Source organism: Nuphar pumila, chromosome 3 (genome assembly GCF_984573655.1).
Source record: "Nuphar pumila chromosome 3, dmNupPumi1.hap1.1, whole genome shotgun sequence".
In the NCBI taxonomy this organism is placed as follows: domain Eukaryota; kingdom Viridiplantae; phylum Streptophyta; class Magnoliopsida; order Nymphaeales; family Nymphaeaceae; genus Nuphar; species Nuphar pumila.
Genome location: NC_143251.1, coordinates 32,947,345 through 32,973,332, shown reverse-complemented (window position 1 = coordinate 32,973,332; position 25,988 = coordinate 32,947,345). Strand labels below are relative to the sequence as shown.

Sequence of the window (25,988 nt, the reverse complement as noted above, 5' to 3'; positions counted from 1 at the left end):
AGAGGTTACTCTCCTGGTATCATTGCTAGTCTAGCCTTCACCTCTAGATCAGCAGCCTACTTATGCTACGACAAATAGAGTCCTATCCTTGAGTATGCATTTCTAAACCCAAGAAGTATTTCAACCTTCCAAGGTCCTTGATTTCAAGGATGCCTACCAGCCTTCTTTTAGTATCTTCTATTTTCTAAAAGAGTAAGTTACACATACTTCAATGCATCAAGTGCAAGTTGGAAAGGGAGAGAGTCATTCCAAGTGCTTGTTCATCCAAAGAGGCTGAAGACACTAAGATTCGACAACCATCTTCTTCTTCTTCTCTCTCTCTCTCTCTCTTTCCTTCTTCTCACTGTATATTCTAAAGCTCTAAGAATTAGAGGCCGCTGTAAAGACGAAGAGTTTCTAAATAAAATTGCAAATTTCCCCATATCTCAACTTGAGTGTTAAAAAAATTCAACCCTCCATGTTCTTGTGAATGTCAGTACCTTATGTGCAAAAAATTATTTATTTTATCGACCATCACATTTGAATTTCTCATGATGATAATATCATCAATACACAACAGCATTGTCACTATATATATATTGTCTGAATAAGGAATGAATAATTCCTGTCCACATAAAATCCTTCTCTTTGAGCACACTGCAAACTCTAAAACCAAGTTATAGAAACTTGTTTTAGACCATATATATATATATTTATTAAGTTTATAGACATATTTGTATGCTTTCTCCTGAACCTACAAGCTATACCATGTGGACCCCTTCTCATCTTTGATCAATTGTTGTGTCATATAATATAACCATGGTTACCATACTTTTAATGCTTCATTTAAAGATGCCTTGTACTAATGTGAATAACCTTCATAGGAAATCCAACAGTCTATGGGATAAAATTACGAATTAGGCCTCCTCAAGTTCTAAATTTGCTGATCTTGTATAGAATGTTATTCTACTATTTGCTGCTTCTCTCAGACACATTAGTGAGATAATTCAAGAAAGTTTTCCTTCTTTTATATACCTAAAACACATTTAACAATTTTTTTCAACAATGATGATATTAGTAAATTCATTGTCTGCAGGATGTTTTTTCATTACTGAGGTTGGACTCTAAGGCTGTGAAAGAGCTTGAGAAACAATGGAAACGTGCATAAATCTCTATTATATAAAAAGCACAAAAGAAACTAGTTCAGGTCCTAACCTACAGAGACTAAGGTGCCGACCTCATTTATTCCAAACCTACTTTCAAATTGATTTCTTCAGACAAAAGCCATAAAAATAGGTAAGCTCTTATGCCTCTCTCTCTCTCTCTTTGCATGGCCAAGATAGTTACTATAACAATAGCCTTTGGTTGCCATAACCAAATGTTGTAGCATTTATTTTTACTGTAACCAAATGCCTATCTACGTACTCTTAGTGTCCGTCTTTCCACTATACATAAAATACTTTTCACCCTTGGTTATTTTCGAGTGTTTGGTATTCTCTACATTTAAAGAAAAAAATTGGAAATGAATGATTACTAGCACAAACCCCTTTCCCTCTTCTCTCTTATCCTTCATCGTGGCCATATGATTCAAGTTCAACATTTGTTGTTTGTTCTTTTTATCAAATTTCTCTCTCTCTCATTTTATCCCAGATATACATTGGATCAGATATCACTATCTGCATGAGGATTTGTACTATGGTATGAAGTAAGAAAAACCCTTTTTCAACAAAAAGACTAAAACTCATGTTTCTTTTTATTTTTTTCAAGGACCACTATACTATCACTTCAATGGGTGACAACTATTGTAAATCATCATTAATCTTTTGCTTATGTGAAGAACAAGAGAGGATCCATTCACATACCTGAATACATTTAGTTTGCTTGTAAACTTGCAAAGACTTTTTCCTCAAGTTTAATACACCGTGATGGGATAACTTCGACTACGAGTGCTATTTTGGTTAGATGATTGTCATGTGGGCTTGCAACCACTCCTACTACTCTTTGTACATAAAGTGGGGATGTAACAGGTAATTTAAGCGGACAGTGGGTAGTTTAAGGTTATGTGCAGATTGGTTCTCTTGCAATGCAAGTTTGGTAAACTTTGTACTTTTTACTTAACTTGCAAGTGCAAATGCTTGTTAACGTAACGCCCCCAAAATTTTAATCTTAATTATTGTTCAAATTTTGAAATTTCGAGGCTAATTTTTTTATGACAAGTATAAGTAAACCAGATCTTATAATGAGAAAACAATTTTAAAAAATGGTTAAGATTTTGGGCGAGGTTACACTAAAGATAACAATCAAATCAAAATGTACGGGATATACACATTTCAAACAATGTACAATATAAAACTAAAATATGAAGAGTTTTAATTTCATTTCAAATCAGAGTATAAAAACAACACTTCAGTCTCTACGTTATCATGTACTTAAACAAAAAAAGATCATGAATACCAAAATCGCAAGGTAAGAGTCGACCCTCGAGGATGCAGCTCAATCGACCCTTTGCTCAGACTACTCATTATACTTTACCTGCATTACCTGTACACCATAAAACGGGGTCAGACTCGGTAAAGTCTGGTAAAGCAATCCAAACTCAAACTTAAAGAAAATACATCAAGCATTTAAAGATAAAAACATGATATATTATTCATCAATCGTCAGGTGATAGACAAAGGAACGTCCTATGAGTCATTCATTTCAAGCATTCGAACATAAAGCATTTCATCACTTAATATTCTATTCAACATTAACTCACAATAAAGCATAATCTATATGCATTCAAGTCATCGCATAAATAAATAAATAAATAAATAAATAAATAAATATATATATATATATATATATATATATATATATATATATAAGACATTCAGATCATTGCATTATTTTCATATGCATTCATAATTCTTATAAACAATAAGTCAAATCACATGTGATCATTCCAGCGTGAAACACATGCACATACATTCTATTAATTTAGTTAGATATTCATGATACACATCAATCATGATACATAAGTGTGATATATTCACTCAGACAATCATAATGCAATCATTTGCAATGAAACTATATAAACGTGATGTATCATTCACCTAATAAATCAAAACTAGTCGTTTGTAAGCGTGTCACTTATATGCTAACATAAGCGTCACAATCATAACCTCATATTAAGATTTAAAATCAATAAGGATCTGATTCTCACATCTAAGTTCAACATATAATCATGCTATAACAGAAAAACCAAATCTATAGATTCATAACTGGCTATCTCAATCAACTAAGAATATCATCACAATTCATCATAATATTTTGTTTAATCATAATAAAGATTTACAGGATCCACGCCAGATCACCTGGTCTGGGAAATGTACAACCTCACAAGGAGTTACCGCCATAGACGGATGGTCTGCCTGGTCTTGGACAATGCACTTTCTCACAGGAATATATCGTCTTTGCGGGCTACTCGCTCTTAGACAATGCATTTCCTCATAAAGACTTACCGCTCTAGCTGGATTATCTGATCTGGTCATGCACACCCTCACAGAGAATCCTTTGGGAACAGTTCCTCAACGGGTACCATATCCAATGAAAACTATTGTGATATATGCATCAATACAATTGACCACTCTCACGGTCGATAACCACCAACACGGTACAAGCATGTATACAATCAATATGCATCACATCATACATCACTTCATATGACACTTAAATCATAAAATCACATATTTAACCAATAAGGTTCCATGAACCATTGTTCACTATTGAACTTAAACATTTATCGCATGCCTTCATAATTTTATATCATATAGCATTTAAATCATCTCATACATAAGCATATTATCCTACGCACCATATCATCGCCACAAGAAATATTGTATTTCGTAAATCATAAACAAAACATGAGTTCTATGCATGCATACGTGAACATGCACATTTCATAATACGAAACAACTAAACCTTAACATACATAACTCCTACATAGTTCGAGATTTGCACATACAGTAAAAGTCATATGCATTTTTCACCACATGAAACAATATATCACCTTAGATATAATTGTATAAGGGTAGGTCAATATCTCATTGACCATCACACCGTACATCATATGCATATATTTCTCAAGCAAATAAGACATACAAGTTCAAAATAATTTATAACATTCGTAGTATGCATTAAACACGACTTACACACATTCATAGTAATTATATGTGTACCATGTATCAAATTCATACAAACAAACAAAGCAACATAGTATGCGCAAACTAAAGTATGATGACACATATTACGTACATATTATACATTCATAAGTGCACGAGCATTCAAACCTACACACAGGTGTACCTGCAGCAAACACACTCCATATTCCGCTAACTACAATCATGACAAGCATGATCTTCGAACTACAATCACAAGAGTCCTAGATATCCACAACTAAGTGAAGTGTGTGAGCATAACTTGTATTTGCAATTCATTTAGATATTCACTGCAACAACATCATACTTACACAATTAGTGCCTAAACATGCTCTATATAAGTTCAGGTAAGGTATCTTACCTTAATAATGTGAAGAACAATTAATCAATACCCCAAAGACTGAAGGGTTTTGAAGTCAGCAAAGACCGCTACCCAAGCAATACAACGAACCCTTCATGTGCGATCATAAATGTAAAAAACTAAAAAAATGCCAATTATAACAAGATTAGCCAAAAATAGCAAATTACCCTATAAACCATTATCATGAGCCACATAACACACAAATACACTCCAATAATTTATAAACTCCATCAAAAATATATTTAAATATAATATATATATATATATAAATAGTGATTTATAGTCCAAAACAGTTCTATAAATGCAAATTATGCCCTGATTAGCTTGAATAAACAAATGAACATGTAATATATGAATAAATGAAATTCAAAAGCTAGAAAAACATTTCTAATTTAGAGATAAAAAAATGAGTTCTTTATTTATTAATAATTCTTAAAAATAATGGGTTTTACATCCTACCCCCCTTAAAAGAAATTTTGTCCTCGAAATTTATACAATCATTTAAATAGGTCAGAGTATTTATGAGGTCATTGACCCTTCTTACCCAAACCATCTGGCGAAGAAAAGATCACATAATAAATATGAGTCTTACACATATTTCTAAGTTAACATCAACAACATTTCAAACATCACACATCATACAAGTCTTTCACATTTAATATTGACACATTTTATATATGTGCATCTACAAGATTTAGAAACGGATACCTTACCTGCGACGGTCGCCTTACTCGCATCTCGTGGCCACTGTTACCAAACTGCTTTGATACCACTTTGTAATGCCCCCAAAATTTTAACCTTAATTATTGTTCAAATTTTAAAATTTCGAGGGCATTTTTTTTGATAAGTATAAATAAATCAAATCTTATAATGCGGAAACAATTTTAAAAAATGGTTAAGATTTTGGGCGAGGTTACACTAAAGATAACAATCAAATCAAAATGTACGGGATATACACATTTCAAACCACGTACAATATAAGACTAAAATATGAAGAATTTTAATTTCATTTTAAATCAGAGTATAAATACAACACTTCAATCTTTACATTATCGAGTATTTAAACAAAAAAGATCATGAATACGAAGATCGCAAGAGTGGACCCTCGAGGATGCAGCTCGACCGACTCTTTGCTCCAACTTCTCATTATACTTTACCTGCATTACCTGTCCCCCATAAAACAGGATCAGACTCGCTAAAGTCTGGTAAAGCAACCCAAACTCAAACTTAAAGAAAACATATCAAGCATTTAAAGATAAAGACATGATATATTATTCATCAATTGTCAGGTGATAGACAAATGAACGTTCTATGAGTCATTTATTTCAAGCATTCAAATATAAAATATTTCATCACTTAATATTCTATTCAACATTAACTCACACAATAAAGATAATCTATATGCATTCAAGTCATACAAGTCATCACACACACACACATATATATATATATATATTTTCAGATCATTGCATTATTTTCATATGCATTCATAACTCATATAAACAATAAGTCAAATCACATATGACCATTCTAGCGTGAAACACATGCACATACATTCTAAGTAATTTAGTTAAATATTCATGATACACATCAATCATGATACACATTAATCATGATACATAGGTGTGATATATTCACTCAGACAATCATAATGCAATCATTTGCAATGAAACTATGTAGGCGTAATGTATCATTCACCTAATAAATCAAAATTAGTCGTTTGTAAGCGTGTCACCTATATGCTAACATAAGCGTCACAATCATAACCTCATATTAAGATTTAAAATCAATAAGGATCTGATTCTCACATCTGAGTTCAACATATAATCATGCTATAACAGAAAAACCAAATCTATAGATTCATAACTGACTATCTCAATCAACTCAGAAGATCATTACAATTCATCATAATATTTTGTATAATCGTAATAAAGATTTACAGGATCCACGCCGGATCATGAGAAATGTACAACCTTACAAGGAGTTACGCCCTAGACGGATGGTTTGCCTGGTCTTGGACAATGCACTTCCTCACAGGAATATACCGTCTTCGCGGGCTACTCGCTCTTAGGCAATGCATTTCCTCACAAAGACTTACCGCTCTAGCTGAATTACCTGATCTGGTCATGCACACCCTCATAGAGAATTCTTTGGGAACAGTTCCTCAACGGGTACCATATTCAATGAAAACTATTGTGATACATGCATCAATATAATTGACCACTCTCAGGGTCAATAGCCACCAACACGACATAAGCATATATACAATCAATATGCATCACATCATACATCACTTCATATGACACTTAAATCATAAAATCATACATTTAACCAATAAGGTTCCATGAACCATAGTTCACTATTGAACTTAAATATTTATCGCATGCCTTTATAATTTTATATCACATGACATTTAAATCATATCATACATAAGCATATATTCCTACGCACCATATCATCACCAAAAGAAACATTGCATTACATAAATTGAACCTCGAAGCATGCGTAAAAAAAATATGAGTTCTATGCATGCATACGTGAACATGCACATTTCATAATACGAAGCAACTAAACCTTAACATACATAACTCCTACATAGTTTGAGATTTGCACACACGGTAAAAGTCATATGCATTTTTCACCACATGAAACGATATATCACCTTAGATATAATTCTATAAGGGTAGGTCAAAATCTCATTGACCATAACACCGTACATCATATGCATATATTTCTCAAGCAAATAAGACATAGAAGTTCAAAACAATTTATAACATTCGCAGTATGTATCAAATACGACTTACACACATTCATAGTAATTATATGTGTACCATGTATCAAATTCATACAATCACACAAAACAATATAGTATGCACAAACCAAAGTATGATGACACACATTACGTACATATTATACATTCATAAGTGCACGGGCATTCAAACCCACACACAGGTGTACCTGGAGCAAACACACTCCATATTCCGCTAACTATAATCATGACAAGCATGATCTCCGAACTACAATCACAAGAGTCCTAGATATCTACAACTAAGTGAAGTGTGTGAGCATAACTTGTATTTGCAATTCATTTAGATATTCAGTGCAACATCATGCTTACACAATTAGTGCCTAAACGTGCTTTCTATAAGTTCAGGTAAGGTATCTTACCTTAATAATGTGAAGAACAATTAATCGATACCCAAAAGACCGAAGGGTTTCGAAGTCCGCAAAGACCGCTACCCAAGCAATACAACGAACCCTTCGTGTGTGATCGCAAATGCAAAAAAAAATGTCAATTATAATAAGATTAGCCAAAAATAGCAAATTACTCTATAAACCATTACCATGAGCCACATAACATACAAATACACTCCAATAATTTATAAACTCCATCAAAAATATATTTAAGTATAATATATATATATATATATATATATATATATATATATATATAAATAGTGATTTATAGTCCAAATAGTTCTATAAATGCAAATTATGCCTCTGATTAGCTTGAATAAACAAATGAACATGTAATATATCAATAAATGAAATTCAAAAGCTAGAAAAACATTTCTAATTTCGAGTTAAAAAAATGAGTTCTTTATTTATTAATAATCCTTAAAAATAATGGGTTTTACAGTTAAAAATATTTTTTACCCCAACTTGCATAAGTTGTGTGAGTTGGGATGAGAACTTAAACTTGCCTAGTGCAAGTTATGGTAAAAATGCTAAACTTCTCTTCTGCAGGATGTGAGATGAGGCACTATATCTAGAGAACAAACCTTTTTGTTAGAATATTGTTATTCAGATGGCTTTTTTTGCTGGGAAATGTTCATTTGAAACCTTCTGCAAATTCATGCACAAACAAACAAGCGAAGATTTTTCTCGTACTATTTTTCTCATGCTACACAAACAAGCAAAATTTTTTCTAAAAGGAAAAATTATCATATCAATAGGCAAAATTTTCTTTTCCTATGAGAGTTTTTCTTGCTTCCAAATGTGCCCTATAAGTCAATGTGAAACCCTATTAAAGAGAAATAAGAGTAGGAAAGAAGTCTAGAAGAGGAAAATGCATGGTCTTTCCTTATCTCTATAGGAAACTAAACGACCTAAAAGGTCTTGAGCAAATCCCTACCAAATATGAGATCTTACCCAACGTCATCATAACCTTCCTTCTATCAACTCAAGTCTTTAAAAAGACTGTTCTCTCATGGTAAAGTCAATATAGAGCATAGTTAAAAAAAAGGGGTAAAGTTTTCTATAATGAAGCCCTAGATGGACGTGACTTGATCCCTAGTCAATAAAGCTTCTTATTTGAAAAAACATAAAGATAAATTAAAAATAAAAATTAAATTAGAAAGCTCAAAAGAATTTAGCTTATTTCATGAGAGGTTTCCAAAGTCGAAAAAAGGAAACCATCTCCAACGATAAAGATAAACTTTAAAGGGAGTAGAAATGTTATCTAAAAGAGTTAAAAATAAATAAATAAAAGTGAGGCCCCATTAACAAAAAGAGGGAAACTATAAAAAAAGGGTAGATAGGGTTCCTCATAGATCAAGAATAGATCTTTAAATAAAAAGGGGCTCAAAGCCATCTAAGTTACAAAAGTTAAATGGATCCAAATCCTATCATTAAATTAATCAAAATTAAATTATGGATCTAAAAGCAAATCCAAATAAACTTTGGATTCAAGTCTTTTCATTACTAATTGAATCTTGATTCAAATTCACAATCCAAAGTAACAAAAAAATAACTATTCATTTAGCTAAAAAATGCTAAATGCATGCGATTCTTATTTTTGAAATTCATTTAAAAAAAAGAAATCGAGGGGTAAATTGTTTGCATATAAAGGAAATTATCAAAATTACATAAAGTACACATGTCAAGTGTGTGCACTCATTTGCACACATGCAAATGATAAAAAAACGTAAGAAAATCAAAATTAAAGCTAACTTGCATAATCTATGCAAGTAGTGGTAAAATGAACATTTTTTTATTCTTGTTATAGTAAAAAGTAGAAGCTTTTTAATGTGACTTATATCCATAGTGACAAATATCGCGAGATTTATGAAAATCTCACGATAATATCGCGAGAAATTGCCTGAAAGTTTAAAACGGCAAATTCTTGTGAGATTTTCAAAATATCATGAGATTTATGAAAAACATAAATACCGCGATTTATACATGATATTTACGTTTTAAAAATCTTTTTATTGTGAAAAAATCTGCAATTTTATTTTTAAATATTGTTATTAATATTTTCTTATAAAAAATATTTTTTATATTTTTTAATTTATTTTTTATTGCTGAGATTTTGCCAAAAAAATGAGATTTATGATTTTTTTTTAAATTCTCATGAGTTTTTGAAAAATGAGATTTTGCCATTTTTAACGTTTGTCACTATGTTTATATCATGCAAATTCTAATCTCACCCTCAACTTACAACAACTTGCAAGTTGTAGTCAAAAGTAAAAATTTTGCATTTTTAACATGACTTGTACTAGGCAAGTTTAAGGTCTCATCTCTGCTTGTACGACTTATTTATGTTTGGGTAAAAATTGATTTTAACAAGCATTTGCACTTGCAAATTAAGTAAAAAGTAAAAGGTTTACCAAACTTGCATGGCAAGAAAACCAATTTGCGTGTAAACCTTAAAACTACTCGCCATTAACCCTAGCTACTTGGTATCATCCTACTTTATGTATAAGGAGTAGTGAGAGCAAGGTTGAAAGTATTGTATCGTTACCCATATCGGCCGGGCCCAAAGTAGCACTGTATTGTATCGTAAATTTTTAATAAAAATTTTCAAAAAATCAAGAAAAATCAGAACAAATTAGCAAAAATTCTAAAAAATCATAACACATGAAACAATGATAAATTGCACAAAATACAACCATAAAATCACATATGAAGCATTTATGTCTATATGAGCTACATAAAACTCTTGCAATTAAGAACATTTCACAATACTCATACTTTCATATTTGCAAAAATAAAAACAAAATATTATATAAAACCTCAATAGTCATAATCATCTCCTCCTATTAAAATTAATAACAAACCATGCAACTGATAACTGACAATGTAAATAAAAGGCAACTACACAATTTAAATTTTAAACACAATTAAAGCCTAAACTAACAATATTAAATTCACATCTAAGTCATACTAAAATGTTATGGTCATAACTAAACTGCTAAGCATTCATGATAACTAAAAACATTACATTTAACCAATGTCTTACATGTCAATCTCCATCTCTAAAGTTCTAAACTATAAAGATCTTAAAACTAAACTATCTTTTAGAGCCTATTTGCCAAGCATTAGGACAATAATTCCTCAGTATTGCATCCAACTGTTACACGATGATCTCTTTATCTTCAACCATTTTTTTGGCAATTGGGTCATTATCATCATCTTCAGAATGTGGAATAATGGTTGCAACTCCTTATTCTTTGCATTTTTTGCAAAATTTTTCTTCTTTGAGTTTCTTCTAGTTCAATAATAACATCAACAAGAAATGGCATGAATAGATGGATAATCACATGGACATAGATTTTGATGAACACTTGCAATATGTTGCTTTAATCTATGCAATCCACCTCTAATAATATAACCACAAAAGACACATCTCAATGATGACCTTGGCCGTGGTACATCATCCATGTTTCTGCAGTATTGCCATACAAGATCATCCCTATAAGATGAACGTGAAGACGACATTGAAAGATCTGAAATAAAACATAACCAATTAACCACTAAATAAAAATATAGGCATACAAATATTCGACAACAAGTTTACACACACATAAAATATGAATTTTTTACCTTAACCCACTTCCTTGAGCGGAAAAATGGTGAAAATGCACTCTTGAAAAATCGCAAAAGCCATTTTCCTTGCGCATGGATCGGCCCCCAAATCGCTCTGACGACTCCTAGGGTGCGTGGGTTTCCCTCTAATAGCCTCTACACAAATGAGGGAGTCGACCCTCAAGAGGTATTTAAAATTCAAAAATTTAAAAAGTAACTTTCGGTTTTTTAAAGCTCGCTGAAGTTGTATTGTATGATACACCCTGTATCATATGATATGGCACAATACAGGGGTGTATCATACAATGCACCTGATACAGATACAATACATACTGTGTATTGTATTGGTTTCTCCCAAAGTTACGATACGTATTGTACTGTATCGTACGATACAATATAATACAATACAATACAATACAATACAATACATACAACCTTGAGTGAGAGTAGTTGTAGGATCACATGACAACCATCTAACCAAAATAACACCCATGATGAAAGTTACTCCATCATAGTGTACTAAACTTGAGAAAGAAGCCTTTGCAAGTTTATAAAAGATGAAGTTACATAGGCTTCAACGCATCGAGTGCAAGTGAGAAAAGGAAGAGAAGCTGCCTAAGTGGTCGTATATTCAAGAGAGTTAAAGACATAAGCTTCAAGGAGGCAAATAATCCTACAACTTTCTTCTTCTCCCCTTCTCTCTCTCTCTCTTTCTTTCCTTCCTCTTCTCACTGTATATTCTAAGTTGTCACCTGAGTACGTGTACGATACAACGGGTACGACGCGACAATTCCAAAAAATGTGGGTACAGGAACACAACTATATATATATATTAAATATCACATAAATACAAAATAAATTGAATATAATCTAAATGTATATGTTATATCTAAAATATATATTATATATTGAAAATATAAAGCTATAAACTGAAAATATAATTATAAAATTATAAATTAAATACAAACTTATATGTACGGAGGGTAAAATAGCATGTTTGGGTGGGATATGCCTGTCGACATGGGTACAAAGGGAAAAATGGATTGTCCGGGTACCATAGCTTCTAACTTATGATAATTAGAGGATATTGTAAAGGCGATGAGTTCTTAAATAAAGTGTTAATTTTCTAAAATATAAAAAAAATCAACACTCGAGTTAGGGTTGATTTTTTTTTTAACACTCAAGTAGAGATGTGGAGAATTTGGTAATTTTATTTAGGAACTCTTCATCTTTACAATGGTCTTTGATTCATAGAGCTTGGAATACACACTGAGAAGAGCAAGAAAAATATGAGAGAGAAGGTGAGTAGAAGAAGGTTGTTGTTGGATCCTTGTATCTTTAGCTCTTTTGGATGCTCGAGCACTTGGGCAGACTTTCTCCCTTTCCAACTTGCACTTGATACCTTGAAGCCTACGTAACTTCCTTGTTTATAGACTTGCAAAGACTTCTTCTTTAAGTTTAGCACCCTATGGTGTAATAGCTTCTATCACGGGTGCTATTTTGGTTAGATGGTTATTATCTGGCCCTATAACCACTCCCACTATTTATTGTACTTAAAGTGGGATGGTACAAAATAGTTTGGGCTGATGGCGGGGTAGTTTTAAGGTTTACGTGCAAATTGATTATCTTTTCATGAAAGTTTGGTAAACCTTTTATTTTTTACTTAACTTGCAAGTGAAAATGCTTGTTAAAATCAATTTTGACCCCAACTTGCATAAGTAGTGCAAGCTGAGATGGGACCTTAAACTTGCCTAGTTCAAGTCATGGTAAAAATGCAAAATTTTTACTTTTAACTACAACTTGCAAGTTGGTGTAAGTTGAGGGTGAGATTAGAACTTGCACGATGTAGGTCATATTAAAAAGCTTTTGCTTTTTACTATAACAAGAGTAAGAAAATGCAAACATATATATTTTAACATTCCCCTATCAGGAAAACTAATACAATACAGATTATATATATGTATATATATACAAACATATATATTTTAACATTCCCCTTCAAACTTACGAGAAAATGATCGAAAGTTTGCTATGGAGAAAAATAAACCGAGTAGGAAGAGTTTTGGTGAAGAAATTCACCAACTAGTACTCCGATGTGACATACGACAACATAATAGTTTCTCTCAGATATTCATCATGTACATAGTGATAATCCATTTCAATATGTTTAGTTCGCTCATGGAAGGTGTAGTTGCTCGCAATGTAGATTGCACTCTTATTGTCGCAACATATCTTTGAAGGTGTTGAGATGATTATTCCCATATAATTGAGAAGGCTTTTAAGCTACACAAACTCCATTGTTGTCATAGTCATTGCACGATATTCAGTTTCAGTTGATGATAATGATACTTTTTGCTGCTTCTTGCATCTCCATGAAATCAGTCACCTAAAAATACACAAAATCCGGTAATTGAGACTCTACTTTATTACACTTATCCCCTCTCTCAATGTATTCATGCTTCTTGCATGTTTTGTGATTAATAAAGAGATTATTTATTTTTAGCTCTCTTTTGAATAACCCTTGTGTGTTGGTTTTGGTTGTGTGCCCTTAGTGAACATTTGTTGTGCTTGTCCACTTGATACTTTGGTGGACATATTGTGGTTGTTTAAAAAGCTCTTGTCTCCTTACTGTTAAATTATGTACATAATCATATAATGTAATATATATATATTATATATATATGGTAATACATATACATATATTAATATATATGTATATGTATCTACTCAAATATATATATAAAATATATATTTCTATTTGTTTAGTCATAAGGGTAGTTTAGTCTTTTCCTCTATTTTTGCGCACATTCACTTTATGGATGTGATTGTAATTATTTTTATTTTCTTTCTTTTTTGTTTTTTTATTTCTTTTGTAAGTGTACCAAAAGGTACCTTGGGGGGCCCACCAACATAGACGTTGGGCCCTCTCCAACGGTCACATTTGTGACCGTTGGAGGGGCTCCAACGTCTATGGGTGGAGCCCCTCCAAGGCCCCTCTTGTGATGTTATAAATAGGGGTTCTCCCCTTTGTATTTTCTCATGGCTTTGAGTCAAAGCCCAAGTTCTCAATAAATTGATTCCATTGTTTTTATACCTTTGTGCATTTGTGAGTTATTTGTGGGTTGTGCTCTTTGTGCACAAGTGTTCTAAAGTGTTCTTATTGTGCTTTCGTGGTGCGTTCAATATCAAGAATATTAAGGTCTTGATATTAGTATCTTGTTGGAGATACTTTCACATGGTATCAGAGCCTCGTTGGATGAAAGAAGATCGTGTATCTCGGCTCTTGTGAAGCACTTCGAAAATCGTTCCCTCAAGCTAGTGAAGATTTTGAGTAAAACATTTGCTCCGGGCAATATTTTAGAAGCAACTTTTGTCAAGAAAAGGTTGAAAATCCGTTAAGGTACGCTTTATTTTCCATCTTCTCCTCTCCATAATGGGTGAAAAAGACTCCCACTTCTCCCTTGGTTTTAAACTTAGTGGTTCGAACTACCATGTTTGGGCCGACAACATGGAAGCCCATATCAAAGGGAAAGGTCTTTGGGGTTATGTTCAAGGTTCCATATCGGAACCCGAACCCAAGCTTTCTATTATATAGAAAGGGGAGATTAAAATTCTTGAAGGAGAAGATAGACAAAAGGCCTTAGAAGAATATTCCAAAAAGCATGATGAGTGGGAAATGAAGAACTTCAAGATATTGTCTTGGATTTTTTCGTCCGTAGAAACCAAGATCAATGCAAACATCATCAAGTTTAAAAGGGCCTCCGAAGCTTGGTTATACCTTGAAAAAATGTATACGTCAAGGGACTTGTCTCACAAATACTACCTCCAAAAGAAAGCCTTGACTCTTCAACAAAATGATTTATCTATTCGGGAATATTTTGCCGAATTATCATCTATTTGGGACGAGCTTGCCATGCTCGAACCAAAATGGAGCGGAGAAGCTATTGAATTAAGGCACAAACAACTAGAGGAAGATCGTTTCTTCAACTTCCTAAATGGTCTTAGACCCGAATTTGAGCAAATTCGGTCCTCCCTTCTATCGGCTTTTACCTCCCCATCTATTGAAGATGTCATCACCAAGCTAAGTGGTGAGGAAACACGTATGGGGATTAGTAAAAATAACCCAAGCATTCTTGCTACACCTTCTCAAAATGACTATGAAGTGGTCAATGCCGTGTCAAGACTCGGTAATAATTTGAAGACCTACAAACCGCCCCATTTCAAAAATCAAGGACAAAATGATCGATATGGCAAGAGAGATTATAGCAAATTAACTTGCCATTTTTGTAAAGAACCGGGACATATCAAACCCAATTGTCCCAAATGGAAGAAATTCCTTGCCGCGGCTTTAGCATCCCAATCGGAGGAACGGCCTTCAACATCAAATGAACCTCTTTCGCTTTATCAAATTATGGATGCTCTTCAACCTCTTCTCAAAGGAGACACTTCTGGAGCCGCTATGTCATCTTCTTCCTCTCTTGATAAGACATCTTGGCTACTTGATTCTGGTGCTTCATTTCATATGACTCCAAGTCATTGTTTTCTTTCTAATTATTCTGAAAACCGCCTTCCATCTTTTGTCTCAACCGCGGATGGAACCCCTCTTGAAATTAAAGGAATGGGCAATTTTGAAAAACAAGACTTCTTTATCCCAAAAATTCATCTTATTCCAAAACTAAACTTAAATTTACTTTCCGTTTCTCAACTCTCGGACTATGGTTGCGATATAAAATTCTCTTCTAATAAATGTTGGATACAAGATCGCCAGTCCGGGAAATTGATTGGGGAAGGCTCTAGGAGAGGAGACCTCTACTATGTTGATTTTCTTAAAATTCCCAAGAATCAATTTTGTAATGTTGCTCAAAACAAAGATATTCATGTATGGCATAAGAGATTGGGTCATCCCAACATTGTTAAAATCTCTTATTTGCCTTTTATTAAGCATCTTTGTAATGAAAATTTTGTTTGTAATGAATGCATTCTTGGAAAAATGAGAAGTCTTCCTTTTTCTCAAAGATCCATGTTTACAACAAAACCTTTTGAAATCATTCACTCCGATGTATGGGGTCCAACCCCGGTGATATCCAAGGGAGGCTTTTCTTACTATGTTATCTTTGTGGATGATTTCACTAGGTTTAGTTGGATATATTTTCTTAAACATAAATATGAAGTTTTTTCAACTTTTAAAACATTTCATATGATGATTTTAAATCAATTCAATGGAAATTTTTAAATTTTTAGAACCGATTCGGGTGGCGAATACCTTTCCAATGAATTTAAAAGCTATCTTGAAAACTACGGAATTCTCCATCAAAAGTCTTGTCCCAAAACCCCCCAACAAAATGGGTTGGCTGAACGGAAACATAGGCATATTATTGAAACCACACGAACTTTGCTCATTTCTCAAAATATACCGAAAAAACTTTGGGCGGAGGCCGCTCTTACTTCTGTCTATCTCATAAATAGACTTCCATCTAAAAACTTGAACAAGATTTCCCCGTTTGAAAAGTTATACGAAAAAGAACCTGATTATAGCAGGTTAAGAGTTTTTGGATGTAAATGTTTTGTCCTTACTGATAAAAATGACAAACTCTCCCCTAAGGCCATTCCTTGTGCCTTTCTTGGTTACTCTGAAACTCATAAAGGTTTTCGCTGTTATGATGTTAAGAGTGATAAACTTTATGTTTCCAGAAATGTAAGCTTCTTGAAAAATGTTAGTGGTTTCGAAAAACTTGAAACTGATGACGAGAATATAGACTATTCTTTTCTGTTTGATTTATTAACTGAAAATGATGATACTAGCGATGATGAAACAAATCAAAATGATGAAACTCATTCTGATCAACCCATTAATGGAGAACCACATAGAGATCCTATAACCTACTCTCATAGAGATAGGAGTTCTTTTAGAAGTGCCCTCGAAAGATATGATAGTGAGTCTACCCCTTTAAGTGAAGGAAATCTTCGTAGGACCGAAAGATCAAGAAAACCACCTTCTAGGTTCATCTCATATGAGTCTTTTTCACCAAAATATAGAGCCTGTCTAAGCGCCATTCACTCGTACATAAAACCTAGGGATTTCGAGGAAGCACAAAAATGCCCGGAATGGATAGTTGCTATGAATAATGAACTTGAAGCCCTAAAGAAAACAAAAACCTGGGAGTTTCAAGACCTTGCTAAAGATAAGAAAGCAATAGGGTGTAGATGGGTTTTTAAAGTCAAAACTAAGAGTGATGGGTCTCTTGAGAGATATAAGGCCCGCTTAGTTGCAAAAAGATATGGTTAAAAATATGGGATTGATTATGAGGAGACTTTTGCCCCCGTTGCTCGGATGGTCACCGTCCGATGTCTTATAACCGTTGCTTCAATAAATAAATGGAACATCTATCAGATGGATGTTAAGAATGCGTTTTTAAACGGAGATTTAAACGAAGAAGTATATATGGATGCTCCTCCTGGAATGGAGTACCCTAAAGGGAAAGTGCTTCGTCTTCGGAAAGCACTTTATGGTTTAAAACAAGCTCCCAAAGCTTGGTATGATAGGTTTAACTCCGTGATGTTAGACAATGGTTTTTCATCATGCTTTACTGATACTGCCTTGTTTGTTAGAAAATCTAATGCAGGGATTGTTATTCTGTTGCTATATGTGGATGACATGCTTATTACTGGGAGTGATTCTAAAGGGATTACAAGCATAAAATCTATTTTACAGGATAAGTTTGAAATGTCTGACTTGGGTTTCTTAACTTATTTTTTGGGTATTGAGGTTGCATACTCTCATAGAGGGTATTTTTTGTCTCAAACTAAGCTTGCATCTGAGATTATTGACAGGTCAGGTATTACAGATGATAAAATTTGTGAAACTCTTACTATAGTAGGAGCAAAAATGAAGGTTGATGATGGTGTTCCTCTCTCCGATCCTACTCCCTACAGGCAACTAGTAGGCTCGTTGATGTATCTAAGTATCACCAGACCAGATATCTCACATGCGGTGCATACGGCAAGTCAATTTCAGCATGCACCAACTTCTGTTCACATGGGTGCTATCTTGCTTGTCGTGAGATACCTAAAACACACTATTAATAAGGGAGTTTTTCTGTCTTCCTCTTCTGAGTTAAAATTAATTGCTTATACTGACTCTGATTGGGGAGGTGACCCAAATAACCGTCACTCCACCACTGGTTTTTGTGTATTCTTAGGAGACTCATTGATCTCATGGAGATGCAAGAAGCAGCAAAAGGTATCTCTATCATCAACTGAAGCTGAATATCGTGCCATGGCATCTACTACCATGAAAATTGTTTGGATTCATCAGTTGCTGGAAGATATGAGAATCAAAATTGAAGGGCCTACCAAGCTTTGCTGCGACAACAAAAGTGCGATTTATATTGCTAAAAATCACACTTTTCATGAACGGACCAAACATATTGAGATGGACTGTCACTATGTTCGGGAAGCGTATCTCCACGGAATCATTGACCTTCCATATGTCACGTCCGAGTATCAGTTGGCAGATTTCTTCACTAAAGCCTTGTGTGCTCCGCGCTTCAACTTCCTTCTTAGCAAACTCTCGGTCATCCTGCCCTAAGTTTGAGGGGGGGTGTTAAATTATGTACATAATCATATAATGTAATATATATTTTATATATATATGGTAATACATATACATATATTAATATATATGTATATGTATCTACTCAAATATATATATAAAATATATATTTCTATTTGTTTAGTCATAAGGGTAGTTTAGTCTTTTCCTCTATTTTTGCGCACATTCACTTTATGGATGTGATTGTAATTATTTTTATTTTCTTTCTTTTTTGTTTTTTTATTTCTTTTGTAAGTGTACCAAAAGGTACCTTGGGGGGCCCACCAACATAGACGTTGGGCCCTCTCCAACGGTCACATTTGTGACCGTTGGAGGGGCTCCAACGTCTATGGGTGGAGCCCCTCCAAGGCCCCTCTTGTGATGTTATAAATAGGGGTTCTCCCCTTTGTATTTTCTCATGGCTTTGAGTCAAAGCCCAAGTTCTCAATAAATTGATTCCATTGTTTTTATGCCTTTGTGCATTTGTGAGTTATTTGTGGGTTGTGCTCTTTGTGCACAAGTGTTCTAAAGTGTTCTTATTGTGCTTTCGTGGTGGGTTCAATATCAAGAATATTAAGGTCTTGATATTAGTATCTTGTTGGAGATACTTTCACACTTACATCTATTTCTGGGCCAACTATCTCTTATGCAATGAATTAAGTATCCTAGTTTATGCGCTCTCCTGCTATGATACATTACATATGGAATCCTTTAAAAGATTTATAACATATGTGAAGGGTACTATTGAACATGGAATAATTATTATAACAACCTGCTGATATCGAAATACAGCCATTTTTATGAAGTTTTAAATATGACTAGTATATTAGGGGACGTGATGCAGGAGCCAAAATGGAGAATCTGTGTGACATAAATGATCCCATAAACAAATGGTTTGATCTTTAATCATCTATGGACGTGATGATTGAATTGGAGACCCAAATACTAGGAGATCCGTTTTTGGTTATTGTATTTTCTTAGAGAAATGTTTAATATATCAAAAATTACAAAAGAGAAAAGTGTGGAAAGGTAAACAACAAAGATGAATATTGAGCTTTGGCATATATGGTCATAAATATTTAAATGTGTTGGAAATGAAATTTTTTAGATCAAGTACATATTATGGCAATTGTGCAGTGCACCAATGTTGGCATTAAATCTGGTATTTCATTATAGATCTAAATAATTTTACATTGATCATAATTTTGTGAGAGAAATTGAATCAAAAGAGATTATCAAAGTTGAGCAATCAATTTTTGAAGCACAAAGTGCATGTTGAAATGCAATGTACAACTTAGAGGGAAGTGTATAGTATGCTATTGCTGGTCATAAGGATATTTTCATAATTTCACATCTGGACGTCAGGTGGTGGCATGCATATAATACTGTATCATGTTTATTCTTATTCTATTTGTTCCTTAATTGTGGCATGAATTAGAGTTTACTATTAATTGATGAACATTTCTATATGCCCTATGAGGGTTTCCTTGAGGATAAATAGAACTTTGATAGAGCTAACCTTCTCTATTGAGAACCATTAGGGGTCAGGGCCATGTGTTCTCCTTGCTCTCTTGTCTTCTCCAAGTGCTGTTCAAGTATTTACAAGCAAGACAAGGCCAAGGGTGACAACACCACTAATCAAAGGGAACTTTCCAAACATTAACCACCACCAGTAGTTCAGTTTAATCGCTTATCAAAAATAAATAATCTAGTGTCAGGTTTTTCATTTCTTAATTGTCTTCTTGATCAGTCTCCAGTCAAACATGCAACACATGGCTAGAAATGAATTTTTTAGTAACCATGTAGTTTATATTGAAAAATCTTTACAGTTCTCTGAATTTCTGCAAAATGTTTTTGCACTTATCTATGTTGTACTGTTTGAATAGGTCATCAGATATTGAATTGCCACTATTTGAACATGAAATTACAAGTCAGTCAAGTCCATTAGCAATTTCTCTATCCAAACATTTGCAGGCCATTGGAGCCAAAATGTATGGAGCTTTTTGGTGTTCCCATTGTCTGGAACAAAAAGAGGTACCCTCATAACTATATCACTGTAGAGATATTCAGACTATGACAGTAAACGTGTACTTGCTTAATCTGGTATGAAGAAGAATTTGTACCTCCTGTTTTTTGTGTGAATAATGGTCCTTTGAATTTTACAGTTGATTACTGTTAAGTGAGAACAAGAATATCTTTTGGTTTTCCCGAGTTGAATTCATGGGACTTGATGACAGTTCATCAGGTAGTCTGCTTCCCCAGTTAGGCCTGACTTGGCTAATTACTCAGTTGGGTTGGCCTGAGTTTTGAAAAGAATCCATCCTCAAGGCAACTGCAATCAGATTTGACTTGACCACCCTTTCAGTTTTCTTGAATCAGATGGTAAAATAATTTCAGAATTTTTAAGCAATCTCTAGCTTACTCTGCATCATTTGAACCTTATACCTTTTATTTCATTTGCCATCATTTGTTGCATTATCCCATGTTTAACATCAGCATCCATTTGGAGTGTTATCTCTTTTGAACCTTCTGCACTATTTTGTGTATTTGTACAAAGTGTGTGGTTCATTAACCTCTACTTTTATGGTTTTAAGAAATTAAATGGTCATAACTAATTTCAATTAAAGTCTGCAAGACTACTAAGTTGATATCTTATTGGAGCCAAAACTATAAATTTTACTCTAGAGAAAAATCCATTCTGACCATCTTAACATTGAATCTTCGAAATCAGGAGTGTTTCTTGCTACTTACATGTTACCATTTGTTATGTGAGTCAAACACTTTAGATGAGGCATGCTTGAACTGAGAAGGAAAGCACCCTTTACTAGTAACATGCAACCTAAAAAATTTTAGTATGCAAGAACTTATGGCATGCTCAGGATCTTGGAGACTTCTCCATTCCTTTTCATGAGATGAATCGTGACTTCATGCGCAAGATTCAAAAGAAAGAAATTGCAGAGGCTTTGAAGAAAATGAAATCAAGAAGGGCAGTTGGCCCAGATGGTATACCTATCGAGGCTTGAAAATGCTTGGGAGAGAAAGGTTTAGAATGGTTGACAAATCTTTTTAACAAGATTTGACGGACAAATAAGATGCCTAATAGTGGAGGAAGAGTACTTTGGTGCCTCTATATAAGAATAAGGGTGATATACAAGATTGCACAAACTATCGTGGTATAAAACTCATGAATCATACTATGAAACTTTGGGAGAGGGTGATTGAGTCTAGGTTGAGGAAGGTTGTCATGATATCGGAGAATCAATTTGGTTTTATGCCTGGAAGATCAACTATGAAAGCTATACATCTTCTTAGACAACTTATTGAGAGATATAGAGAGATGAACAAAGATTTGCATATGGTTTTTATTGATTTGGAGAAGGCATACGATAGAGTACCCAAGGATGTTCTCTGGTGGACAATGATGAAGAAAGGTGTTTCTCTCAAGTACATTAGTATAATTAAAGATATGTATGAAGGAGTAGTAACCAATGTCCGCACTTGTGGAGGGGTGACAACCAATTTTCCTATAACGGTTGGGTTACATCAAGGATCTGCTTTAAGCCCTTTCCTATTTGCTATAGTGATGGATGAACTTACGATATCAATTCAAGAAAATGTGCCGTGGTGTATGTTGTTTGCTGATGATATTGTTTTGATTGATGAGTCTAGAGCTGGGGTTAATGCTAAGTTAGAATTATAGAGAGACATTGGAAGCAAGAGGTTTTAAGTTGAGTAAGAGTAAGACAGAATATATGAAATGTCGGTTTAGTAAGCAACGAAGTAGTGATGGGAGTGTAGTGAAACTTGGTGAGCAAAAAATACCGGTGGATTGTTTCAAATATTTGGGATCTATCATTCAACAGTATGGAGAAATTGATGGAGATGTAAATCATAGGATAAAGGTTGGGTGGTTGAAATGGAAAAGTGCAATTGGAGTGTTGTGCGATCGTAGAATGCCATTGCGGTTGAAGGGAAAGTTTTATAGGACGACTATTAGGCCCGCTTTACTATATGGTACGGAATGTTGGGCTGCCAAGAGACATCATATTCAAAAAATGAGTGTAGCTGAGATGCGTATGCTTAGGATGAATGTGCGAAAATACAATAAAAGATAAGATTCGGAACCAGGAGATACGTAAGAAGGTAGGCATTGCACCCATTGAAAATAAGATGAGAGAGAATCATTTACGGTGGTTTGGACATATTCGGTGAAGGCCTAATGATGCTCCAGTTAGAAGGATGGAGAAATGTGAAAATATATTAGTTAAAAGAGGCCGGGGTAGGCCTAGGAAGACTTGGATGGAGATGATAGGAAAAGATATGAATGCTTTGAACCTCACCGAGGACATGGCATTGGATAGAAATGATTGGAGGAGAAGGATTCATGTGGAAGACCCAGAATGATTTTCTTTTTTGGTTCATATCGCCGACCCCAATTGTTTTGGAATGAAGGCGTAGTTGTTGTTGTTGTAAGAACTTGTGGCAGAGATAGATGATGTCTGTGAGAAATAAACATCAATGAGATGTAACAGGATGAATTAATACTTTTGAAATGAAAAGCTGTTACAATTGTAACCTCAGATTAGTAACCGAGATTCTGAAGATGTTCGGGAAAGAAGCTGCAAAGATTCTGAACTATGTTGAGTGCTTTCCAAATGGGTACAGGAAGGGAGCAAAACCTGCTAAGGCATGTCAAGAAGCTCATATTGATGGATTCCCAACCTGGATTATAAACGGCCAGGTGATGGATCTTCCCTGAGCTTGTGTTGGAACAAGTAAAACCTTAAAGATCTTGCTCATGAAGTTGCATTGCGTGATAGGTCTTGAGTGGAGAACAAGAATTCTCAGAACTTGCAGAAGCATCAGGATTCCTATATGAAGAACTGAAACCACAGTCGTAGCTCAGGCTCAACCCAAGCAACACAGACATCATTTTGTCATCTTGGTGTACAGTTCCCAATTGGCATCTTCGGACAGTTGAGAATGACTGGTACGTGCTGTGTTCTAATTCGCCATTTACTGTACATGAATTACTTCATTTTTTAGTGAGTGTCATTCTTACTAATTCATGCATCAAGCTTGTTTGTCATTCTTACTACATGCAACAAGCTTGTATACAAACAGGAGCCATATGCCATTATAGAAAATTATAGCAACATATGTACAATCAAACGAAAAAAGTGTCAGCTTTTGTGAATGCGTGTTGGGAGGAAGGTGGGTGTCACAGGCCCGCATGCACATGCACATGCACATGCACATGCACATGCACATGCACACACAGATTTTTGAAAAAAATGGAAAGCTATTTCTATCTCATGACAGTTGAATCTAGTATTTCTCAATTTTACGAGTGGTTGTCCATTTATTATGCTAGGAGTACTGGGGACAGCCCCTAGTTAGAACCAAATGTGAGACTCCTTTGCCAATATGTCACAAATAATTCAGCCATCATATTCTTCCCACAATTTTCAGGTTTACACACTTTTTACTCCCCAGCTAGAGAAGCGCTTGTTTGGTATGAGTGGTTAGTGCACGTCACCTTGTGTTGGGACGTTGCAAGTTCAAAACCCAATGCTACTTTTTTAAAACCGGTGGGGGTCTGCATAACCCCAGCTTGCCTATAAAAAAAGGAAAAAAAAAATCTGTGCTTTACCTGGATGTATTCAGTATAAACTGTTTTTTTTAAAGAATTAGAGAAATTCTAAACTGAATTAAATAATTTTTTTTTTATTAAAACCGGGTAGATAAAAGTAACAAAAACATTCAAAATAAATATTTTTTTTTGAATTTTGGTGTTCTAGGGCATGTTGAACGAAAGTTGGGGATGACATCAGGCTGGCTGGACTAAGGGCCCATTAGCGCTGAACAAACCTGATCCGAACCCTGATCCACCAAAAACCTGAATCTGACTTTTGCGAGTGTCTTTTCTACGCCTTGAATTGTCAAGCTATAGATTTGCTGCAGAGCAGAGCCTTTTGTTTGTCTGGCTAGAGGAGTTGGCCGGTAAGGTCAAACCCACTTGTCCTTTTTCATTTTCTTAGGGCACTTTTGGAAGCAAGAAAATTTCTCATAGGAAAAAAAAAACTTATGAAAAGTTTTGATATGATAACTTTTTTGAATGATTTTTTTTTGCTTGTTTGTGTAGCATGAGAACAATGGAGTGAAAAAATGTGAGAAAAATGTGTGTGAGAGAGAGAGACCTGAAAATGGTGGTGGGTGGGAGGGAGATGAAGACGGAGGAAGATCTTGTTATGACAGCTCTTGAAATGAGATGTGTTGTAGGTGATAGAATTTTTTTTTTACCCCTTGAGGTGGAGGAATTTTTCCTATCAAAAGTCAAACTTTTTAGAAAAACTTTTCCTTCAAAAATTCTCTTGTTTGGAATGGTTGGAAAAGATTTCATTTTTTCGTTTATACTTTCACTTTTCCTACTATTTTCTCACTTTCAAACATACCCTTAAAAAGTGCATGTCTAAAGAAAAGGTGAAAAGGAGGTTGCGTAGCTTAGGTTTAACCAACTTCATGATGTGTTAACTTTAGTGAAAACTTGTTAAAACAACAAAAAATGATTGTACTATATAACAAAAATGATGTTTTTTCTAAAATGCTTTATAATTTATCAAAATCATCAAATAGTTTACCAAATCTGCTGAATGGAAAATATCAGGTTCTCAATTTTTGTTGTTGTTGCTTTTACCCTTCACATGTGCGAATTTCTGATTTTTGCACGTCATGATGTTAAAATAATACACCCACAAAACTTGTCAAATAAATCGCATTGGAGGTTGTGATATTATAAAAAAGATTACGAAATTTCACATAATTTGCAAAACTTTGACGAGGTTCTCATGATCACCACCGAAAATCATAAAATTTAATTGCAAATTGTTAATGAGTATCACATGAAGTATTGCAAAATTATAAATTAGTTGAGAAAGTTTGGTTTTGTGAAATCTCTTATTTGAATTTTACCCGTATTGCGTAATTATTTTTTCTTGTGAAATTCGGTTTCATATAAATGACGCTTCGATTTATAACCTCATTTTTT

The 25,988-nt window shown here is 34.1% G+C and overlaps 1 protein-coding gene across 1 annotated transcript in view; it reads left to right on the top strand.

Annotated features, from left to right (window-relative positions):
• Positions 1–23,948, top strand: part of LOC149842522 (thiol-disulfide oxidoreductase LTO1-like) — a 42,617-nt gene extending 18,669 nt beyond the window's left edge. Inside the window, exons 5-8 of the mRNA XM_090000682.1 lie at positions 18,913–18,937; positions 20,827–20,974; positions 23,544–23,681; positions 23,761–23,948. Coding sequence (XP_089856808.1) covers positions 18,913–18,937; positions 20,827–20,974; positions 23,544–23,681; positions 23,761–23,841 — 392 coding nt within the window. The 3' untranslated portion in view covers positions 23,842–23,948. The remainder of the gene's footprint in view (positions 1–18,912; positions 18,938–20,826; positions 20,975–23,543; positions 23,682–23,760) is intronic.
• Positions 23,949–25,988: the final 2,040 nt, after the last annotated feature.